Source organism: Quercus lobata, chromosome 4, assembly GCF_001633185.2.
Source record: "Quercus lobata isolate SW786 chromosome 4, ValleyOak3.0 Primary Assembly, whole genome shotgun sequence".
Taxonomy (NCBI): domain Eukaryota; kingdom Viridiplantae; phylum Streptophyta; class Magnoliopsida; order Fagales; family Fagaceae; genus Quercus; species Quercus lobata.
Window position 1 is genome coordinate 46,404,528 of NC_044907.1, and position 16,971 is coordinate 46,421,498.

General features: G+C 35.2%; 1 protein-coding gene and 1 long non-coding RNA gene across 5 annotated transcripts; both read right to left on the bottom strand.

The window, feature by feature from the left end:
* Positions 1-1,531: 1,531 nt before the first annotated feature.
* LOC115983878 (exopolygalacturonase-like) lies at positions 1,532-3,934 on the bottom strand. 2 transcript variants are annotated; one of them, XM_031106727.1, is made up of 5 exons: positions 3,783-3,934; positions 3,256-3,564; positions 2,150-2,665; positions 1,777-2,025; positions 1,532-1,732 (listed from the first exon to the last, which is right to left on the bottom strand). In XM_031106727.1, the coding sequence occupies exons 1-4, from the start codon at positions 3,900-3,902 to the stop codon at positions 1,789-1,791; spliced, it is 1,182 nt and encodes a 393-aa protein (XP_030962587.1). In that variant the 5' UTR covers positions 3,903-3,934; the 3' UTR covers positions 1,532-1,732; positions 1,777-1,788. The 2 variants fall into 2 exon arrangements, with proteins under 2 accessions (XP_030962587.1, XP_030962586.1); XM_031106726.1 differs by having other exon boundaries at positions 1,532-2,025.
* Positions 3,935-12,512: 8,578 nt separating this feature from the next.
* On the bottom strand, positions 12,513-16,762 carry LOC115983409. Of its 3 annotated transcripts, XR_004090051.1 has the most exons (6): positions 16,573-16,762; positions 16,380-16,486; positions 15,228-15,317; positions 14,764-14,901; positions 13,913-14,668; positions 12,513-12,988 (listed from the first exon to the last, which is right to left on the bottom strand). It is a non-coding gene; the product is annotated as an uncharacterized LOC115983409 (long non-coding RNA). The 3 variants fall into 3 exon arrangements; XR_004090049.1 differs by having other exon boundaries at positions 12,514-12,988; positions 13,913-14,901; XR_004090050.1 differs by lacking the exon at positions 15,228-15,317 and having other exon boundaries at positions 12,515-12,988; positions 13,913-14,901.
* Positions 16,763-16,971: the final 209 nt, after the last annotated feature.

The following is a 16,971-nucleotide window of genomic DNA, read 5'->3' on the forward strand; positions in this document are numbered from 1 at the left end:
ATTCCTCACTACATTGAAAATGTTTCTCCATGAATAATGTCAAACTTGAACCTTGATTGCTTAACTATCCAGTTAATATTTAATTAAATTGATTAAATTATTATTAAGTTGTTGTAAGGATCTAGCCTCGTTTCTTAATATTGTGTTAGAAGTGGCCCGTTGGTTGCTATTGCATTTTGCAAATTGAAGCTTTGTTATTTTCAATCACAATCATTAGTAGTAGCTGAGAAAATAGTTATGTTTGCCTTGGAATGACATAACATTCATATTTAAAATACATGATATAATAACAATAGATTTCAATAATATTTAAATAGTACGTAAGTAGTACTATTTTTTTGGATATTAAAATAATATTATTTAAAATGTAAAGGGTGTACAAGAGATTATATCAATGGGGATACCATTATATTTAAAATATTTTTCTTATTTTTCAATTTTATTTATGTAAAATTTATGCATATGCACAGGCCTAGATTGATTAGTTATGATTAATTCGTACTCAATTATCTTTTACCAACGCCAAAAAAAAAAAAAAAAAAAAAACCATAAATGTAAATATTTGTCATTTTGAATGAAAATTTTTTAATTTAGGTTTTTTTTTTTTTTTTAAAGTAGTAGTTTTAATTTTATAATTTTATAGTTTATAGTAGGAGGATTTGAACCGTGATTCCCTTAATAAATGACAGCATGTTATGTCATTGAACTACAAAATTATTGATAAAAGACAATAGTTAATGCAACAAACCACTTAGGTACTTGAAATCATTTAATTTCGCTGTTAATCATTTGTTAGATTATGTAGATTAATCATCCGAAATTGCTTCATTTTATGCTTTGTTTGTTTCGATGGAAAATATTGTGTAAAGATATTTTTTCTTATTTTCTAGTGTTTGGTAGTATTAGACTAAATGAGTCATAGGAAAATGATCTTTAGTCAACATAAAAAGCATAACTTATTTTAAGACCACTAATTTTTTTTTGGAAAACAACTCTATCTCACAGCAAGCTAAATAAGGGAAGTTATGAGATTATTTTCCAACTCATTTAAGGTTGCTACCAAACATAGGAAAACGAGATAGTTTTATGGAAAAGGTTTTTTGAAAAATGACTTATTTTCTAGAAAACATTATTGCTAAAACAAACAGAGCGTTAGTAAGAAAATTTAGTAAGTTTACTAAAATATTTATGTAATTGGTTTTATTTCCTACCTTAATTTCTGCGTTGGTGGTATGATCAACTTCAATAATATGTGTTATATTTTGAAAAATAAAAGTGATTAAAATTTAGTTGTTATAGAAATCTATATTAAAAATATACAATATTTAGAGAAACAAATTTGAATATATGGTGCCCGTTTTGTGAGTTTTACATCTTACCGTTGTCGAAAAGTATGAGAGCAAGGTAATTTGGCATTAAAAACATGCATGCAGATGAATTGAATGTTACCATGACATGAACACAAGCATTTATTTGGTGAAGAATAAAAAAAATTTACAAAGAGTTTAATAACAATTTTTGTTTTATTCCAAAATATCCCAGCTACAGTAACGGAACAAATACTATCTACAATAGCACTCCAGATCATAGTAGCTTTTAGTAAAAGCCTGAACTCAAACAACTCTAAAAATAACTATCCAACATTCCACAATTTCATTTAAATAAAGAAAAAGGGAACATGATAGACTGAAGTAAATGAAATTCTACTTAATATAGAACTCCTATAACCTATTTGCAAATAGTATTTCCTTATTCCGCATTAGTTACAATAGCTTGGGAGACATTTTATTATTGTTTAGTGGTACAAGCAGGAGGATTCTGCTTGCCCGAAACGGCGGGCTTGACATTAACACAGGTGGAACTAGCAGATCCTCCAGCACCTTTGTATGCGAGATCAATGTCAGCAACCACCACTTGTTGACATGGTACACCGCTACTACAAATAAGCTTCATAGCTTCCTTTGTTGAAGAAGTGCCTCTAATGTTCTTGAAGCTAACATTGCTGATCTTAACTTTCGAGGGAGACTGAAAGCGAAACAAACAAACAAAAACCCACCCAAGAATTTGATATTAGTATCTGTAATTTGATTTTCTTTTTTTAACTTTTAACATCAAAATGAGTGTATATATTTGTGATGTTCATAATAACCTTGCTTGAGCATTGACCATTTGGGCAGTAGCCTTGATCAATAAGGATAGGATTGGCAACATTGTTCATGACAATATTCTCGAAATGTATATCAGAAGCAGTTCCAGGTGTGGAAGCAGGCCATGTTTTGATTCTAACACCATTCGTTGTACTGCTAAGGGTGCCGCCAATTACTCTAATTCCTGAAACTGGTTGTTCATTTTGGTACTTTCCAAGACTTCCAATGCTGATACCATGGCCAGGCCCACAAGTTACTTGGTTAATAGTAACATCTTGGGTTCCATCACCAATGGAGATGCAATCGTCACCTGTTCCAACTTTGGCATTGGTGATGGTGATGCTAGATGAATGTCCGATGTGGATTCCGTCGGTGTTAGGGCTATTTCCGGGTGCAGTGATGGTAACATCTTGGATTTTTAAGCTCTTACATCCGTAAACGTTTATGTGGAAAGATTTGCTGTCTTTCGATTGAATGTCACTAACTATTGAATTTGTGACAAAATCGAACCTTATACTCTGTTTATGTTTAAAAGTTAGATAAATCAAAAAATCCAATATGAACGCCATAGTTTCATTTAAATATTCTCCTAAAAATATTTTCATTCAAATATATTATAGCAAAATGCTGACGCCTCTTCGAACTACTATATTAAAAAAAATTACAAATATATATCAATGAATGTTGTTGGTACTACTTCAACAATATTATATAAAAAATTCTTTCTAGACTGAACAATTTGTCACAATTGATCTTATATGTGAGTATGATTGGTGAGCTATCACTTTCACCTTTAACCACCACTTTTTCTCCATTACACACAGTTGCACAAGTTAGGGTCATGGCTCAAAAGTTGTGTCCATATTCCGTATATGGACTTTCTCATATATATATTTTAAATTTTCCTTTTTGGTGAGTTGTGACACCTCACTATATAAAGCTTACGTCAAATTATTAATAATTTGATAATATCCTTAACATCATTAGATGAATAAGTGCTTGAATTAGTATTTCGTGATGGTTAAAGTTCTTAAAGTTGTAGTGTCTGTATATATCTACATAAAAATAATGGAAATTTAAATGCTAATTATTAAGATTGAAATCTTACGGTAGGAAGCATTTTGCAGTCCGACTCTTGGTCACAATTATTTTTTTGCCATGCCGTTAGTCCTTTGCCATCAAAAACTCCACCACCTGACACAGTGAGACTGTCGATATGTTGAAAAGTAACCCAAAAGTCTTTACCCTTGAAGGAGGCAACGTCTGATGGGGCCTCTAGGGTACCCTGAAGGTTAAACTCAATAGCACCTTTGCATGGACCTAACAAAGTCACTAGACCTAGTTTGTATGTCCCTGTTGAAATCATAACTTTACTTCCTGCTACTGCGCACGCAGCTGTCCAAGCTTTCGTCAAAGCCTAATAAACACATTATGAAAAATCAAAATCAGTATATTACCATCATTTTTCATGTTAATGTTTTATCATCTGGTCAAGACACCAAAGAGTTTTTAGTATAAGCATAGATTGAACCTAAGTTCTATTATTTGAAATTAAAAGACTTTACTGGTTAAGTTAACTAGAACCCACTTTACATGTTAATTAGGTATATTTAACTGCGCTACACATATTTATACCTGGGTGATATCGGCATTAGGCTGTCCTCCATATGATTTAATGTCAAAGACTTGCACGGCATTGGTGGATGCCAAAAACAATAGCAAGGAAATTGTTACAATGCTCAAGTTCTCTCCCATTTATTGTTCTTTATCTCTCTGCTATTAACAATTTGTTGTATGGTATGATGGTTTCCCTATTTGGTTTGAAGCTATTTATACTGCAGTACCTGACCTCATCACCATTAAAGCCATCCAACTGATATTAACTAATTTTATGCATGGTTGCGAAGAAATCTCCTTTTTACACTTCAACTTCTATACTATTATTAGCTTTCATGCTTCTCCTTCACTAATTAATTAATAGTTTATCGTTATAATCAAACCGTTGATGTCCAGTTAAGAATTAATCAATTTTAGAAACCATGGAAGGATAAATTTTTAACAACTTTATGGTTGAATTATGCTAATAACTCTAAAGGATTATAACATGACTTTTTCTTGGTCCATTATTCTATAAGATAAGATTATTACTACTATATATCACCCTAACTTCTTAGCTTTAAATGGCAAGCTCTTAGCTACCTGAAATCTGCTCATTTTCTCCTTGATGCAAATTGAATACTTGCCGTTAGAGAGGGAGGGAAAAGTCTAGAAAAATAACCACCTCCGAAAACTATCCAAATTTAGTATAGGTAGCATGCCTGTCTTCAGTGTAAAATAGGAAATAAAGAAAACACTATATAGGAGAAGCTGAACTCACCTTTTCAATTATTACATTTATCATCATTACTACAATTAGTTTACAGATCCTTGTCAATTATTATATACTAGCCAGTAACCCGTGCAATGCACGAAAAAGTTAGACATAATCCTCATTGTCTAAATAAGAAATTTGATAATTATGATAACTAACGAACATTTATTATAATCGTAATGCCAAGAATATTGTAGTTGTCACCTTTTGAGTATTTTTAAAGAAAATATTTAGGGTCTAAATTCTCTCTTCTCTATTGCGACTATCGAATTACAAACAAAAGAAATCAACAAATACTTTCAATGGTCTTTCTTTGAATTTAGAAGTTTGAAATTGGAAACGTTTTTTGGTTCTTAATGTGGAGACTAAGATTGTCTATCTATGGGTTTCTAGCATGTAGAATACAAAAGCTCTGCCGACTTACCCTTCTTAATTATCCAATCGCGAAAAAATCTTGCAGTTGATCATTACATGTTAGGCTTATTACACACAGTACTTGATGGAACGTAGCAATTATTTCACCATTATTTTGTTGTCATATCATTGTACCATGTTATTCACAAGAAAGAAGAAAAAATTAATTGTTAATTGTTTTTGGCTTTTCTAAAGGGAGCTCATTTTATTTGTTTGGCTAGTACAAATTATCAAGTTGTATAATGAGTTTTGTTTTCTTTCTTTTTGTAGGTTAAGACTATTAGGTGATCTATAAAAGAACTAGCAATGGGTTGAGGGAGATGCTCTGGCTCATTTCCTTCCATTCTCTACTCATTATATTCAGCATTCTCAAGTGTCATGATTCTGAGACAGTGGACCATTAGTTTTTGGTTTAGGGCAGCCAAACTGGCATCTATGTCACCATCCTCTACAGTATGTAAGGTTAGTGTACTTGGTTCTGACTCATAATACGACCCCAATTCTAGAACCTCTCTTCCATGGTTGTCATACCTAGGGCCAAACCTTGAGCTGACATTGGTGATATCACTCCAATCTGAAAGATGCCCATAGGGATATTCTTTATGATGCATCTGGTTGGCTTGTGCATTTTCCTCTCTTCCATCCTCTAACACATTTAACAACCTATATTGATTACTATTAGTATCGCTCCACCTGTTAGTTTCAGTATCATCTTTAATATCTTGATCATAGTAGTCCATATCACTGTCATATTCCTCATAGAATAGGTCTGCGTCTTCATCTTCTCTATCATTATGGGGTTCACCCCAATCATCTCTGTTGCATGGGCTATCATAACTTCTGTTACTGTTGTCATCACCATTGGTGCTGCTATCATCATCACCATGTCCATTATCATTTTTGCTGTTGTCACTACTACTATCACTCTTGTCTTTACTTCCATCTTCATAATCACTAAGGGCTGCTCCCCCTTCCACATCTTCATCATTAGGTCTTAGTTCATACGGGCTCTTCAATGTATGCTGGCAGGCCTCCCAATATCCTTCTTCTTCTATGTGGTAGCGTAGTCATGGCAAAAGGATCCATGTGATCAGCCCAATTAGTAGGGACCTAAGTTGTATCTTCCTTCTTTAATTTTGGAGTGTTATTGTGACAATCAAGTAGCATCTCGAAACCGGGCACCATTTTCTTTGTTATAGGATCGAATTTTGGTTCTGGGAATCCTCAATAACGTTGACTTTCTCCATCTTTTACAAACTTCCCATTCAGTGTAGGAGTGTAGGGCTTCAGAGGTTTTAGAGGACGAGGTAGTCATTTTGCTTTGGCTTTGGCTCAGGCCATCTTTCTCATTTCCATCTCTAACAAATCATCATTAGTGGGCTTATAGCCTAGCCCAAAAGGTGGTGTGGCAGTAGGAATTGCCAAGTCTTGAACGGTTGGTTTCTTCACAGCTCTCCCTAGATTCATCCTAGGAAGGTTGTTCATCCTTCTTATCATTGCTACGACATTGTTGTTACCATAAGGAGCAAAGTCCATTGGGATCCTTTCAACTTCTTCTTCTTCTCTCTTTTCAAAGCAAAGCTTCTCGATCTCAAAGCCATCCAAGGTCAATGGCTCCTTCTTAGAATCAATGCCATAAACGGGTTTAGGCACAGACAAAGTATCTCTATAGATGGTCACAGTAGCCCCTTCATGTGGAAACCGAACCTTTTGATATAGGGAAGAAGGCACAGCTTTTGTGACATGGATCCATGGTCGCCTAAGGAGCATATTAAAGCATGAAGCTATATTAAGGACCTAAAAATCCACCTTCTTGACCATCGGTCTGATGGTAAGCTCTAATGTTATGGTTCCCAAGACTTCTGTTCTACTGTTGGTGAAAGGGGTGCATACATTGTTGGTTATACCCACTACATCTATCGATAAATGAAAACATGGAGTTTCCCATAGTTAAATCCATACGGAGGTCAACGTTAGGCAGGGGGAACTCATCTTTTGGACATGCTTTGTTTAGATTGCAAAAATTCACTCAATATCGAATTTGGCCTTTCTATTTCTTCACGGTTCCTACATTGGAAAGCCATTTGGGGTGCTGGATGGGCTTGATAAAAACACCTGCTAGCAGCTTCTTGACTGCCTGTGTTATTTGAGCTTCTAAATCAATGTGAAAGACCCTGGCTGGTTGAACTACTGGCTTGACTCCCGGGTCTACATTGAGAGAATGGACCACCATTCGTGGATCCATGCCAGGCATCTAATCATACATCCATGCGAATACATCCACGTATTTCTTGAGTAATGCCATTAACTGCTCCTTTTCTTGTACTGTCAACTGACTGCTAATAAGGACAGGCTTCTGGGATCCCAGCTCAGCCCCCAGTTTTATCTCTTTTAATTCCTTCCCGGGCTAGATTTTTGCTTCCTTGACTAGGTCCTTTAAGATTTCTTCTTGAGCCATCATGCAATCCGGTGGTCCAGGACCCTCCTGCATGATGCATTCAGGCCCTGTGCACCTTTATAAATGATTAATTAACCTTCCTCCGAGTTCTCGTACTACCACGCGTTCCCAGGATCCTGAGGAGCTGGTCTCTTTCTTTTGCCTCTTTCTATCCAAAAGGTTCCTCAGGTCATAGGCACCCCTCTCCTTTTTCTTCTTCCAAGATAGGTGCTTCTAGGGTCCCCAGCGTGGGGCACTCGTCATCCAGTTCAAACTCCTCATAACACATTGTTTCCATAAATTTCACTTCTCTTTGGCTGAAAGGGTTCGGGTTGGCAGGGATCCTTACAGGCCACCCATTCAATCTTTCTTTAACACATTGGTGGTACGTGGAGGGAATAAGGCAATGCTTGTGGAGCCATGGGTGTCCCAATAGAATAGGGTAAGAAACCTCTGAGTTAATCACATGAAATCTGGTCTGGCCTACTATTAGGCCTACCCTTAAAGCCAACTGCACATATCCCTTAGTTGATTCTGCTAACCCTCCAAATCCTATTATCTCCATGGGAGCCCCCAGGATCCTCCTGTCAGTCAGGCCCATGGCCTCTAGTGTACTTAAGGCTATGAGGTTGAGTGATAACCCTGTGTCTACTAATGCTCTTCTAATTTGGACACCGTTTATGGTGACCATTAAATAAAGAGGTCTATGATGGTCTAGATACTCAACTTTCATGTCCTCAGCAGTGAAGGTTATTACATTGGTTGTCTCTAAGTAAGCTTGGTTGGCATAGGATTCTGCTGTGAAACATTCTAAAACTCCTGAATCTGCTACTACACTCATGAAAGATTTTACGGCCATCCCTCTCGCCTCTGGCCCAAATCCCAATTGATTGAATAGTGTTTTGAATTTAGGGCTTTTCTGAAGGGTCCTAACTGTGTTCGGAAGAAAAGATCCTTTAGATTCTTATGCTTCTGTTGGGTTCCCACAGATCACCACAGCCACCACTCCGTTCCCCTTGTGATTAGGTAAAGGGTTCCTTTTCACCTCGGGTTCCTTTTGAGTGAGCTCCGGGGTTCCCTTCCTAAGTTTCTTGTGAAAAGGCCTACGAAGGGTCCAGCAATCCTTAGTAGAATGCATGACATAATTATGAGTTCAACAAAACAACGGATTCTGTCTTTCTTTCTTCCAATCCATTTATCCAAAACATGGTTCAATTCTTTTGTAGTACATGGGATCACAGGTGGTTCCTTGACCATTTTTCCTTCAGGTCTCTTCCTTTTTTCTCCTACTGATGCTGTCATGACTTGGGATACTAGCACTCTCTTTGTCCTTATGGTTAATGCGATCCTCTTAGTTCTTTGTAGTAGTAAGCAAACTGGGTTATATATAGATTTTCGAGATTAAGCCTGTAATCAAAGAGCATATTGGATATGCAGGTTTCCAAGAGCTCTTTTTCTTCATAGTCTCCATAGCAGTCTAGAGAAACGTCTTCAAACCTTTTGATGAATTGAACAGGATCCTCTCGGGGCCTTTGCCTTACCATTTGAAGGCTTTGGAAGGTGATCTTGTCTTCACCTCGATAGTACTTTACACAAAACCTCTCCATCATCTCGTCCCAGGTCTTGATGGACCCAGGCCTCAAGGTGGTGCACCACATATATGCCCTGTCCACGGGGGGGCATTATCCCTGATTTCTTGGGTCCTGCCCTCTTTGAGAAGGAGGATCTCTTGTTACAAATCTTTCAGCACTTCTACCATTCGAGCCACAGGGTCAAGCCCCTGCCTTGTATGCCTCTGTCCTAAGACGACCTCTTGCTCTTCCAGAGGTACTTCGTTCCTTTGTATGGAGGCCACTTCATTTTCTACTACGGGCTCAGATGCCGTAGGTGGCACATTGGTACCTTTGCTGTTCCTTGGTCTTGGAGCCATGCTCTGCAAAGGGACTACTTCTGCCCTCTCCTTTACCCAATCTCCAACGGAGTCACCAAAATGTGTGGGTCCTTTTTGGACAATGCCTAAGCCCAAGTAGAAACAAGGACCTCGAGCCTTTTACTTGTTGTTTTAAAGGACTGGGCATGGTTCACCATAGCTAAATGGGCTGATTACAAACCAGATGGTGCACAGAACATGAATCCTACAACACACACATGCTAGCAAACAAGAAATATATGCATTGAACAGCAAGAAACAGTAAGGAGACAATGTGGTAAAGAAAGACACAAAATAAAATGTTAAGGGTCCTTAAGACGATATGAAATATTCCATTACTTTCTTAATTGTGTAATACATTATACTCACTACGACGTGTTACAAGGTCCAAATAAGGTCAAAAATCACAGACTTAGATGGCTCTTCAGGCCTCTAAGACTTGCAAAGTTTGAAACCCTTTGAATCCGAGCGTGTTCTCTAATGGCTGTTTGAGGATACCAAGCGATATTTCCCTCTCCTTTTTTTTCTTTTTTTGAATTCTAACAGAGCTTTCTCAATGATTCTATTCTAATTCACTGCTGCTGAATGCCTTTCATTGTTGACTACTTCCCTTTTTTATAGTGTCATCGTAGAGTTCTTGGGGTACCACTGATTCCCCCTCATTTGCTCCTTCAGGTACTAGAACCAATGTGGTGCCAGCAACATTGGTGGCCAGTCCCTTCCTCATTTCTCATAATTTTCTTCTTTTGGTGTTTCTTCCCCAAAGTCTCTTGCTGACTTTCCATTCTGGGGTGTCCTTCGAAAGCTATCCTTTGGTCCTTCTTCCATCAAGGCTTCTAAACTTCACATTTTTAGACTCAGCTTTTGGCTGCCTTTCCCTTTGTCATTTTTCCCAAGTGAGCTGATTTCTTCTTGCTAGGTTGAAAGGTTCCCAGCCACTTCTCCTCACGGTTCTTCTTTCTAGGTTTCTCGAGGTACCAGCCTTTTATTCATGAATTGTTGGTTCCCAAGCCTTCTAATTCCTTTTTGCATCATTGGGTGGCTGATAAGGACATATATGTTCTCGTTCCCTGTGTTTCTTGGCACTCCCTTTGAACTATCTTAATCCAACCCTGGCTTTGATGCACATCCCGAGGATCCCGAGCATCTGGTATTCCCCAGGTATCCCGACCCAGTTCTTACCACTGGGCTCCCTAGCGATTTTCTAACCATGGTGGGCTGGGCTTTTCTTCTTCCCTTCGTTTCATGAGTTCTAAGGCTTGCCCATTCGTGGGTTTGGGTTCCTCCTTAAAACCCTTAATGGATTTGGGCCTACCATCTTTTTCTTTATTGCAGGCTCAAGTATTTTATTTTTATGGAATTCAATTCTCTGTGCCATTTTGGGCCTTGATGCAACATTGTAACTTTTTAGACCTTAGCGCTAATTTTTTTTTTTAAAAAAAAAAAGAAAAAAGAAAAAGAAAGTATTATGGATATGTATTATGGAATGATGCAGTGTTTTTGTATTAAAACCTGGAAGGTAGTAGTATTATGGTTGTGTTATGGAACAATGTCAAGTATTTTGAATGGTTAGGTACTAGGAGTTATGTGTTATTAATGCTTATGTTTAATCATGATAATGTAATACTTGGAAGTATATGAGTGTTTTTCTCTGTTTGGTTATGAATGCTAATGTAACGTGCTTTGAGATTATTTTTTGGGTTTTGTTTTATTGATTCGAGTATTTTTCAAACTAGTAACTAACCCGTAAAATAAATATTACTTATATTTATCTAATTGATGGTGAAAATTCGGACTTAAATGTTTCAATGCTCAAACCATTAGTTCTATAATTCCCCATAATTCAAACTTTGGTTTATGAAATATTTTTAGAATTTGGACATTCGGGCATCCTTAACTCTCTCTCTCTCTCTCTCTCTCTCTCTCTAAATATTTAGATTTATTTTTCTTGTATTTGCAAACTTGAAGACAACTTCACCAAACACCTTCCTAATAATTAAAATTATCACCAATCATTTGTTTTCTTTCATTTCAATTTTGTAGGAACCTTTTGTTTTGAAAAGGTTCCTTAAGCCTAAGCCCAATACAATCTTGTGGGTCTGTTAAAAGGTTGGAGGAGTTGTGAGATACTGAGGAAGGAAATTGAGCTCGATCCCACTACGGCCAATTAGGTAGTTCTAAGGATCCAATATGTGCACAAGTAGGTCCAAGAAATGGAACAATATTGAAATATATTTGCAGGAATCACCTTGGATTGAAGTACAACCCCCAAGTAATACTACAAATAAGGGGTACTATTTTTTTGGGAACTTGACCTAAGTTCTATACTCTCTCTATTATTGCCAGTTTTCTCCCCTGCTCTTTGCTTTTCTTTCTTCTACTATTTCTCTTTTTTGTACTTTTCTTTTTTCTTGTTCCTCTTCTACGGTTGATTCCTCTTCTTTTATGCTAACTAGTATTTAACCCGCGCAATGCGCGGGTTCATTTTATGAATTAGAAAACAATCAGCTTAAAATAGGGAAGGGGTGGATGGTTAGTTGTTCAGATAATGATGTTAATGTGTAGGTGTTCTTCTAAAAGACAGACATAACTTAGCATCAACACATTATCTAGAGAAAATGTTAATTGAAATCTCATAAGTTCTAACTAATTGGTTCAAGGTTTTTTTATACCCTCCTTATCAAGGATTAATAAATTAATAAGTCTTAAACTATCGAAATCTTGCAAATGTCCATAGAGCAATTGGTTTTATGGAAGATATGCTCAATCTGTTTGTTGTGAAAGGTCCTTAAAAGATATTCCTTCAATAATTTAAAAATATAAATATAAAAAAAGAAAAAGGTTGCAATGTTTGGTTGCTAAGAGAATTAATCATAAATTCCAGAATTTAGTTGCTAATATGCCAAATTCATGACACATTAGTGTCTGGATTGGCATAGCAATCAAATTGGTTCATTTTGCAAACTTTAAAGATAACTATTACTTATGAAGCACTACTAATTAATACCACGTTTATGTCCCTTCTTCAACCTGAAATTTTGCCCAAAATATGGAGTTTGGACCATTCATTCAACACACAAAATATCATATTCTCTCTAACAATACCCACATTTACTATTCCACACCATCCAACTAATTGCTTTCACATGTTAAAAACATGGGGGAAATAGCACTAAGTTGAAAATTCCATTTGATCATTGACAGACAGATTTTAAAATGGTCTTTAACCATGATTAGATGTCCATATTTTATTGGTGTAGCAGAATTTTTAGCAAATTTTTAGTCATTATTTCATTTTCATAATGACTAATAAAGTATCTATATATAAATCACTTTCTCAATAAAAATAAGTATCTGCAATCGGCCACATTGGCTGCTGCATACACTATCTACAATTATCTACCATTAATATAAAAGTTTAAAGTATCTAACCCTAGTAATTATGCAGATAGAGTGGAATATTAACTGAAATCTAAGAGATAATCAACTTTGTATAAAAAACATTACACTTTCAGATTTCAAAGTTCTACCATTTCAATCACTCTTCAAAAACAGAACAGGTAGGATGGAAAACAAAAACTGAAAATTAAATTGAATTCTGTATTACACATTCTCTTTCTATTTCTTTGCTTCAAATTCAGGTCCCCAAAAAGAAAGTTATTGGAACCCAATCCACCACTCTTTTTGATCTGTATAACAAAAAAAGTAAATCGCAAGCACATTATGCTGTTAAAAATCAACTTCTCAATTTCATAATGTCTTCCTTTATTTTAACTCAATAAGAAACTTTGTAAGTGTACCATCTTACATAGGTCTAAAGCAAATTTGAGAGAAGCCAGGATGGATGGATATTAGAAAGAAAACATGAGTTCCATTTTGATCATTGAAGAAAATGCAATTCCTTTTATACCCAGTAAACTCTTCAGCCGAAATCAGTAAACAAAAATCATTACCCAAAACAAAAGTTCAATCACCCAAGTTTTTTTTCCAACTCCCATCGACCCCACTCTTCATCCAGCTTATACACTTTCAAATCAACCACTTTGGGACCAAAGATAACAAAAACGGCAGAGTCATTTACATTAGTTCAAGGCGAATTGGGAAACATAACTACATTATTGGCAGACCTACATTCAATCTGAGTTTATGGTTTGGAACATTAAAAAATCTTATGGAGAAACAATAATCACAGAAAAATGTATCATTAAGATAAACAAACAAAGGGAAGAAAAATATCTTCAAAAAACAAAGTAGAGAAACAAACAAACAAAGATGGCGTAAATTGAATGGACGCTGTTTCTTAGGAAGATGCAAAGAGAGGTATTGTGCAAATGTTACAATGTTTCTTAGGAAGATACAGATTCTCACCAAAACTAAATGGAATCATAGATTCTCACCAATGTGTCTTATATTTATTTGATTTAGCACCTCTTGAAAGCAAGGAAAAGCTTTCAAATCACCATAGTGAACGTATTATGTTCTTATAATACAACAAATAACCAAAACAAATAGGGTGAATTGCAACTGTATTCAATTTTCAAAATTACGAATTCTGCAACCCAAAACTACAAAACTTACATAGCAAACAGTGACTAAAATTATTTGATACTTACACGAATGAACATGCTGCTTCCGCATAATACTGATCTTGGACAAAAATAATCTGGCATAACTGAATTCAGAGAGAGAGAGAAAGAATTGTATATCAAAATGGTGTGTGGGTATTCATAATCTTGCAAGTTTAATAAAAATTTGGAAACTTTCCCCTGCGCTCATCAAGCCAACAAAAAATATAAAAAGCAAAAACAAATATATAGAATGTTTGACTATGGCAAAGAAATAAGGAACCAAGCCAACAAAAACTTAGGCATACACTGCCAAAATATATATATATATATTGGCTTCTTCTAATTACCTTCCACGGCCTTAGGATGCTATCTTTTTTAAAAAGTGATGTGCAAAACTTTTCTTTTTAAAAAGAGATGCAAATGATAAATAAAATAAAAAAGAATTCAACACAATATATAACTTTAACAAATAACTCACTGAAACCTTGACCATTAGAAAGAAACAGATATTGGCAAACAAAGAATAGATGAAAAAAATATTTTCAGAAACTAAGTAGGATAAAAATAAATGTATAAAAAGTTCTTAAGAAGCACTTTAATTTATCAATCACAGTACCTTATACCTTTTAGGTTGATGACATGAACAAAAGTGACAACATAACTAACAAAAATTTATTAGGTTATCAATATTTTGCATATTCAAACTTCCTAACAATGGGGAAAGAAATACCCTTTCTTTATCCCAGATTTAGGCCTCTTATAAACTTCATTTTCCTCTTTTTGTAACAATGACATCACCACCTTAACTAAAACAGTTCCCATGAATCAAAATTCTTAAGAAAATCTAAATATCCCCATAAAGTAATCTCCAAAAGGATTATAAGCAGAGCACTTACCTATAGGACTGCTATATTATCAGTGGTATACTTTTTCCTTATTCCCATATCTACATCAGATTGGCTGAAATTACATACATGAATTCTACTTGATGCAAATGCACTGCAAAAAAGTATTGGGATTGGACCATGATTTCCCTAGCACAACAAATCCATATGAGTCACATAATTACAGGAGAAACATTAGTGTATACATAAAGTGCAATATTACAAATAGAACTCAATTTAGAAGTTGCTTTTGGCTCATTTAAAAATTTTCCAAAAAGAATAACTTGCCTTGCTATCAGCCCTATCAGCCATATCTGCAGCTGAATAACATACTACATATCCTTTTGTCTTTCTCTATTAATATTTTTATGTGACTAAGCATTTGTAGTAGTTACATTACCTCAAATTCAAAATATATATGATAAATCATTGTTAGATACTTCTGCAACTTAAAACCATGTTATCACCCAACTAACCTGACATTCTAAATCCAATCCTTAATAGAATTAATGATTGGCCAACCAACTGCAAAGGGGGAGGTTTCTCAACAAACAAAAAAATTAAACCTGCAAAGGGGGAGAGATTATTATCAAAAGCAAATATGTGTTGGCCATCCTTTTAAAATGGGCTGCTCAATTTATTTGTAATCTTCATCTCAATTGAACATAGATCATAATTTTCTTAAACACCTGGAAATGTAATGATTTGTAAACACAATTTGACTAATGGAATTGTAATGATTCATATATCATTATTTTCAGCCTCCTTGAAACTTTCAATATACATTCTCTATGGAAAGATGCACTTACTAATATATCCTTATTAATCTGTCAATATGATTATCTTCTCAAAAATTTAAAATATATACCTAAAGAAGTCATACCTTGAAAATGTACCTTTTCTGAACCTTCAATCCAAGTGATGCAAATGCATCAACAATTATTTAAGATTTCATCTAATAATTAGAATGCAACATACATATGAAAGCCATGAATCAGTGCTTTACTAAAATAGCAAACTATCAATATCACATCCAATATTGTTTATTTGTAAGAAAAATGAACAGTTTAATAACAAAATAAATAAACAATAAAATTGGTATATGGGAGAGTTAGAATTTCTATTAGACTTAGAATGTGCAATAGTGTAAGTATCCAATAGTATTATACTCAAATGTAAAAATTGCCTACTCACTATCCATTTGTATGAGAGGAGGGAGAGCCATTGTCAGAAAAGTACAAAAATACTAAGGAAGTAGAGATCTATCTCAATTTGATAGGAAAACACAAACCCAAGATTCACCTTTCAATCAAAAATATGAACACAAACAAAATATATAAATTTATGAACATAGTCAAAGGTAGTTGGGCAAGTGATATCTAAAGAACTAAAGAGAGATCACAGACCCCCTAAAAGAACATATTATGAAGATCTAAATTTCTAATCTCTTCCACTCATTTATCCTGGTAACCAATTAGAAATAAAATTAAATAAAATACTTTGCACGAGCAACATCGGACATGCATCATTTCCAATGCTTTATCAACTAATTTGAAGATTTAATTGAAATAAACATAAAAGCAAAGCAAAGCAAGCAATAGCAAAATCAAAAACCAAACCCAACATACCGTATTGTCTTCCCAACAGTCAGATGATTCTGGCGAAATCCCATTAAGAGAAAATCACCGTAGCCTCTCTTCTCTTTTAAAATCCAAACCAAATGTAACCCAAATACCTAAATAAAAATCAATCCAACCAAAATTCTCAAAACTAATTCATATTTCATACCTAGATCTAAGAAAGAAAGGGAAAAAAAATTACCGGTGGTAGTTCTCTCTATCTCCGCATCTCAATTCCTGCATGCACCTTTAGGTTACCGGTGCTGGTTCCGGTGGTCTAAGTCTGGCAAGGGATGGTGATGGGCGGCCGCACGAACTCTGTCTCTCCCCTGTATCGCAAGCTTTTTTTTTCTCTCCTTCCTTTTCTCTGTATCGCTTGTGTTTTTTTAGTTGCAAGCTTTTTTTTTTTTAATTTTATTTTAACCGTTTTTTTTGTATACTCATAGAACATCAAACGGTGTCAAGTTGTCAAGCAATATAATTTTTCGCTTCTTACTTGTAAACGTGGCGGGATTTTAAGTGGCCTTTTTTCCTAACGTGACAACACCTCCTTAAAGGCTTCTGCTATTATATATAGTATTAGATTTTGGTTGGCCTAAAA